At 56.9% G+C, this 6,222-nt stretch overlaps 1 protein-coding gene across 1 annotated transcript in view; it reads right to left on the reverse strand.

The window, feature by feature from the left end:
* The window catches only part of DSCAML1 (Down syndrome cell adhesion molecule like 1), a gene marked incomplete at both ends in the record, with an annotated part of 23,775 nt that overhangs the window by 10,267 nt on the left and 7,286 nt on the right, over window positions 1-6,222 (reverse strand). The window contains 3 exons of the mRNA XM_009073679.1: window positions 4,663-4,839; window positions 4,970-5,089; window positions 5,363-5,641. Of these exons, the coding sequence (XP_009071927.1) occupies window positions 4,663-4,839; window positions 4,970-5,089; window positions 5,363-5,641 (576 nt within the window). The remainder of the gene's footprint in view (window positions 1-4,662; window positions 4,840-4,969; window positions 5,090-5,362; window positions 5,642-6,222) is intronic.

The raw sequence follows: 6,222 nt of genomic DNA on the forward strand, positions 1-6,222 counted from the left end.
CCGCGCAGCCCGAAGCGGAACCGTCTCGCTGCATTACACAGCTCGGGATCATAAAATAATGAAGCAGATAAATTTTATAATGCATAGCATTACACCGGGGTAGACAATAAAACGTGAAAGACAAATAACCAAGCGCACACTATAATGAAGAGAAAGCCTCCAGTCTGAGACGTGCGGGTATGAATTATTGACTAAGGTTTTACACTCCCGAGGATGAGAGGAAGAATGTTTTCCATCACGGATTTGCATAATTCACTCGTATAAACCTGGGCAGAATACAGAGTGTGATTTCACATCAGCAAGGCTGCCTTTGCATTGCAGATGCCAGAGATCTCTTTTTGCCACAGCCACCCCAACATGCAGACGGGGTGGCTGGGGACACCCACGGTCACCACCAGGCTGGGCTGCAGCACCCGGTGCTGCTCCAGCAGTGAGTGCAGCACGGTCAGGGGTGGCTGATCCTCACTCTGAGGATGCTGTGCTGAACCCTGGCTGAGCTCTCCCCTGCTCCAAGAGCCAAGCCTTCGTGCCACCCTGGTACCATGTGATGGGCTGGCTGTGGTGGGCACCGTGCAGGAGAAAGGGGCTGAGGGAGTGAGGGCAGCCTGGGTAAGCAGAAAAAAATGCAATGCATAAACAAACAGCAGTGCTGAGTCCCGCGGTAATGTATGATAATGACAATCCGCAAAGGCAACACACACTGTTCTAATGGGACACAAGAGGCTCTAATGAGCTACGACTCCTCGGCTTTCCGTGGCAATGTAATTCAATTAACAGCGAAGGAAACCTTTCCCCCGGAGCTGCCAGTGTTTGTGGGGTGCAGGACAGCACAGTGCCCAGCCTGGTGCCCAGCAGCAATCCTGCCCTGAGGGGAGCACAGCCACCCGTGAGCTGGCACAGGGATGGCAAAGAGCAGAGATGTTGGGGCACTGCAGGCTGGGGAGCAGGAAACCAAGGGTTACAAGGAACAGCATAAGTCTTCTCCTAGCTCTGTCCTGCCCATCCCCAGCTGTGTGCCCATCCTGTCCTGGCCCAAACACCTCTGCCTGACTGCAGCCTGATGTCTCAGCACTGAGTTTTGGCACTATGGCAGACCTTGCCAGGTTCACAGAATCATAGAATCAACCAGACTGGAAGAGCCCTCAAAGATCATTGAGTCCAACCGTACCATGGTCACCAGAACATGGCACTAAGTGCCACATCCAGTCTCACCTTGAAAACCTCCAGGGATGGGGAATCCACCACCTCCCTGGGCAGCACATTCCAATGTCTGGTTACTCTTTCTGTAATAAATCTCTTCCTAATATCCATCCTAGCCCTCCCCTGGCAGAGCTTGAGTCTGTGCCCTCTTGTCCTGCTGCTGGTTGCCTGGGAGAAGAGACCAACCCCCACCTGACTCCAACCTCCTCTCAGGGAGTTGCAGAGGGTGATAAGGTTTCCCCTGAGCCTCCTCTTCTCCAGGCTGAACACCCCCAGCTCCCTCAGCCTCTCCTCACAGCACTTGTGCTCCAGTCCCTTCACCAGCCTCATTGCTTCTCTCTGTCCTGCTCCTGACATGGAAAAATGTTGAGAGCCACCCTGCCATGTGGCAGACAGAGGCACCAGGGGCTGTGCTCAGCCCTCACTTAGCCCAGGCTGGGGGACAGTGTGGTGCAGAAGGTGTGTGGGGCCAAAGGGGCAGGACAAGCCCACAGGGAGCTTTGGAGGCATCAGCCCCTTCCCAGCAAAACAGAGGCCCCAGGAGAGGAGCTCTGTTTCAGACTTTGCTTGACTGAAATGCACTTATTGATGTTTGATTAAAAGCAGCTCCTTGGATGTAAACATATCAACTTCTCTCAATTGCCATGGTCCCAGGAGAGCAACACACAGTCCAGAGCAGGAAAACTGTACCACAAACCCAAAGAAAACCCCAAGCAGCCATGAGGACAGCATGGATCAGGGCACAGGGACAGCACTGCTCATGTGCCAGGACCCAGCACCCGCCCTGGAGCAGCTCTGTCACTTGCAAAGGGACAGCATCACTTGGGACTGGCCCTGGAACCTCTCAGAGCAGCTGGGGCTGCTCCCAGCCTGTCCCTGACCTGCTCCCTCGTACAGGGACATCAATAAAGGTGGTTCCTGCCCACCAGAACACCAGCCACAGCCCTGGTCAGTGCTCTGAGCAGACAAGCTATCCTTGAGAACCTGCCCCCAATGCCTTCTGCACCCACCTGTCCTCCCAGCACCTCCCAGCCCTCCCAGCACCTCCCACCCCTCCTAGCCTTCCCAGCACCTCCCAGCCGCTTCCCCGTGCCCACGGGCCTTGTTAACAAGGCTCCGACCAGAGGCTGGTCCCGCTGGGTGGGCAGAGATAAGCCTGGGAACAAAGGCAGTGACATCCCGCGCCGGGCACGAGCGCCTGGCAGCGCTGGTGACAACTGAATGAGAACAGTGACAAGGGTGACAAGGGCTGTGCCTGCCTCCCGCGCCCCCCTCTTTCTTGTTTGGAGCCGGCTCTGTGATGTTAATTTGATTGCACCCGTCTCAGCTTCCTTTCTACACTGATTAGCTGAGTTTCACCTGAAGCATGAGATTAATTCAAATTGCATGGAAGCAATCAGTTATGCTTGTGCTGTACGAGCTCCAAACGGGGCTGTGCACGATGAGTGGGCAGCAGCTCCTCCCCTGGACCCCCAGCCAGACCCACCACCTGCCCCCCAGGCAGAGGAGCCCCCAGCCCAGCGAGCACAGCCCCAGGACCCCCAGGGATGTGACCCTCTCCATCCCACACGCTCTGCTCCTGGCGCCCAGGGAGGTGTGCAGCCAAGTGCTAAATGGCATTTACCACGCGCTGGTGGTGCCCTCACCTGCGCCCAGCCCTGCCCGCTGTCCCCTCGGGCACACTCTCCCATCCTCCAGCACTCCCCTCCTGCAGTACACCCACAGCTGGATGCTGCCGAGTTTCCTCCTGAAGCAGGGAAGGACAGACTGCCCTGGGGTGGGCATCCAGAAACCACAGCACCCACGGACAGGATAGCCCCAGCCCCAAGAGTGGCACTGCAGGCACCCCGAGGGTGACATCCCTGTGCCAGTACAAGGAAATCTGGTGGTTTTCCTCACCCATCCTTGACAAAAGCAGTGTCCAGCTCCTCCTGCCGCTGCCAAGTCCACGGGCACTCAGCCAGGAGAGCACACACGGTGTGATGTGTTACCTGGCTGTCTCAGCTCGCCCCCAGTGCCCACGCTGTGGCATCAGGGAAGGGGATGTGCCATTCTGGCTGGCTGCAGCTCCCCCTCTTCCCTGCTTTCCGCCAACACGCTTTGTTTGGGCTCTGATTAACTCTCATTTAACTCTGTCCGCAGTGGCCTGACTTTCAGGGAAAGCCGGCGCTGATCTCCCTTTAATTGGGCTGACATTTCACTAAACAAACAAAAACCCCAAAATGAAGCAAAACAAAGAGCCCATCTAATGCTTAATTGGCTGTGGCGCTTAGTCTACCTATTCATCCAAACCTTTTCAAAGGCGATGAGGTCTCCGGGAGATGCAAAAGCACACGCATAATAAGGTTATGTGCTATTCAAGTCAGCAAGCAACCTGTCCTGGGATGCAATTACGGCAGCTAGCAGGGACACAGCACCAGTTCAGGCTCCCACACTTCGGCGGCTCACTCGGGATTAATCGCCTCGACTTTGTACCTGAGCTTCATTGAAGTGCCTTGTTTGAAGTCGCTGGTTTTGATTCATCAGTCGGAGGGATAAATTAAACAGCTGACAGGGAGGGGAGCAGGGACCCGGGAAGGCAGAGGGTGGGTGGGGAGGGGAGAGGCCCCTGAGAGAAACAGCTGCTGATGCCAGGGAAGAAAGTGCTTGGATGGGGAGGGGAGCCAGGAAAGGGGACACTTTCTTCCTCTCTCATCCCAGAGACCCTCACCAGGACACAGCAGTGCCCAGGGAGGGCTGCACATCCCTCTGCCCACAGCATCCTGCCCAGGGGACTGCCAGGGTGGTGGTGGTGGCTCCCACAGCTCCACCTGCAGCCTCTGTCCCCCCTGGCATAGGGTCAGTGTGCTCACTGCCCTGTCCCCCCAGCACAGACAGGGCAGAGCTGAGCCCAGCCCTGACCACAGCCCCTCTTGGAGACACACAGGAGTGAGAGTGATGGAGCTGGACCTCCTCCACCACCTCCTTTTGGAGGTTTGAATGCTCACGGCAGCAACAAGCCCAATAAATAACACGGAGCTGGCAATTATACATTCTGCTGATAGCAACGGGAGAGCAATCCAATAACACACACAGTTCAAACACGGTGTCTAACAACACTTCCCGGCCCATCCCTGTCAAAGTGGCCCAGCTATTTCCTTTCCTCCTGTATGATGTAGATTGATTGCTTGGTTTTATTAAAGACAAAGTGTGTTTAATAGCAAAAGGGAAGCAGGTCCCTGGAGGGGAGGAATCAATGCCCTCCCACCCCCTGCACATCGATCGGGGCTGAGCGGTGCCGAGGCAGAGTCTGCCTGGTGCTGTGGGAATCCTGGACACAGAGAAAGGGGCTACAGCACACCAGGCTCTGCTGGTGACCCTCACCCCACAGCAACCCTCGCTGTGCCCATCTCTGCTCTCCCTGCTGGGGGCAGGTCCCTGTCCCCGCGACGATGCCGCCGCGGCGCAGCCCTGGGTACTTACTCTTGACAGTGAGGAACATGGACTTGCTGATGTCTGTGCCCACACCATTGCTGGCTTGGCAGAGGTAGTAGCCAATGTCCTCCTCCAGCACGTGGCGGATGAGCAGGGAACTGTTGGGCAGGATCTGGATGCGGCCGGTGAGGGGGATGGGATGGTACTGCTGGGGGTTGCCACTTCCTAGAGGGGACACAGACAGCTCAGCTGAGGCAGAGGAGCATTTGTGAGGCTTGGGGCGAGGGTGGCTGTGCCAAAGGGGCTCTCCCCAGCCTGCACTGAGCTCCTACACACGGCTGTGACCCATCCCTACCTTTGGCGTGTTTCCACATGACTTTCGGAGGGGGATACCCATCAACAGAGCAGTTCAGCACCCCAGCTTTGCCATAAATGCCATCTTGGTTGTTGGGTTGGACCACAAAACGAGGAGGCACTGAAAAGTTTGAGAGAAAATATGGTCCCTGTAATAAAATCTCCATCAAATCCCCACAACTCCCCCTGCCTTGGGGGTGCCCTGGCTTAACTCTGCTCCTCAACCTCCTGCCTGATTCTACACCCACAGAGCAGCCTCCCAAGTCCTCTCTGCTTCCCACTGTGCCACCCTCCCTCGCTGCCCACCCTTCCAAACCCACAGGGCTGGGGTGCACGTGTCTGGGTTGGCCCCACGGTGCTCACCCCTCACATGTGTTGGCCCCACGGTGCTCACCCCTCACGATGAGCTGCCGCTCGCGGCTGACGGTGGCAGCGTCGTTGCTGGCGATGCAGGTGTAGTTGCCGTTGTGCTTCAGGGAGACACTGGAGATCTGCAGGGAGCTCATGAACTCCTTGCTCTCGATGGTGACTCCGGAGCCGGAGAGGATGACGTGGCCATCCTTCCTCCAGGTGATGTGGATGGGCATGTCCCCAGAGGAGACCACGCAGGGGATGTAGAGGAGTTGCCCGATGGAGGCTGGTGGGAACTCGAAGGGCTGGATCAGTGGAGGGACTGTTGAGGGGAGAGGCAAATCACACTGGAGAGCCCATCCTGGGAGAGCCTTTCTCCAGCAGGGCTGGGTCACAGCAGGGCTCAGAGGAGATGCTGTCCCCCCCGTGCTGGGGAAGCCCCAGCCACCCCTAGCACGTGCCACCCGAAATTCCACCTCAGCATTTAACTGCTCCCAAAAAAGCCATTATTAGATGGATGCTTTTCTTAAAGGCACCGGATTCAGAACCAGCCATTATCTTTCTGATAACTTAATTAGGCAACCGCAGCATCTCTGGCAATGTGGGAGGGGGAAGAAAGCAGAGAGAGGGAGACAATTAGCTTAACAAGGCTCAGCACCTGGTAGATGAGATCCTCTTTCTGCAGTCTCCATAATTAAATTAGCAGGCTGCCAATTGTCCCTTCGGCAGAAGGGCACTGCCCTCTTGTACGGGCACAGGGGCTCCCTGTCCCCCCACTCACATCCCTGGGCTCTCTCTCCACCCCGTGCCCAGCCCTGGCTGAGGGCTCTGCACCACTACCTGGTCCCTGAGCAGCAGGTAAGCAAGCAGGGGCTGCCACTGTCCCCCAGGTGTGACCACTGC

The sequence above is a fragment of the Acanthisitta chloris genome, unplaced genomic scaffold (assembly GCF_000695815.1).
Source record: "Acanthisitta chloris isolate BGI_N310 unplaced genomic scaffold, ASM69581v1 scaffold36184, whole genome shotgun sequence".
Classification (NCBI taxonomy): domain Eukaryota; kingdom Metazoa; phylum Chordata; class Aves; order Passeriformes; family Acanthisittidae; genus Acanthisitta; species Acanthisitta chloris.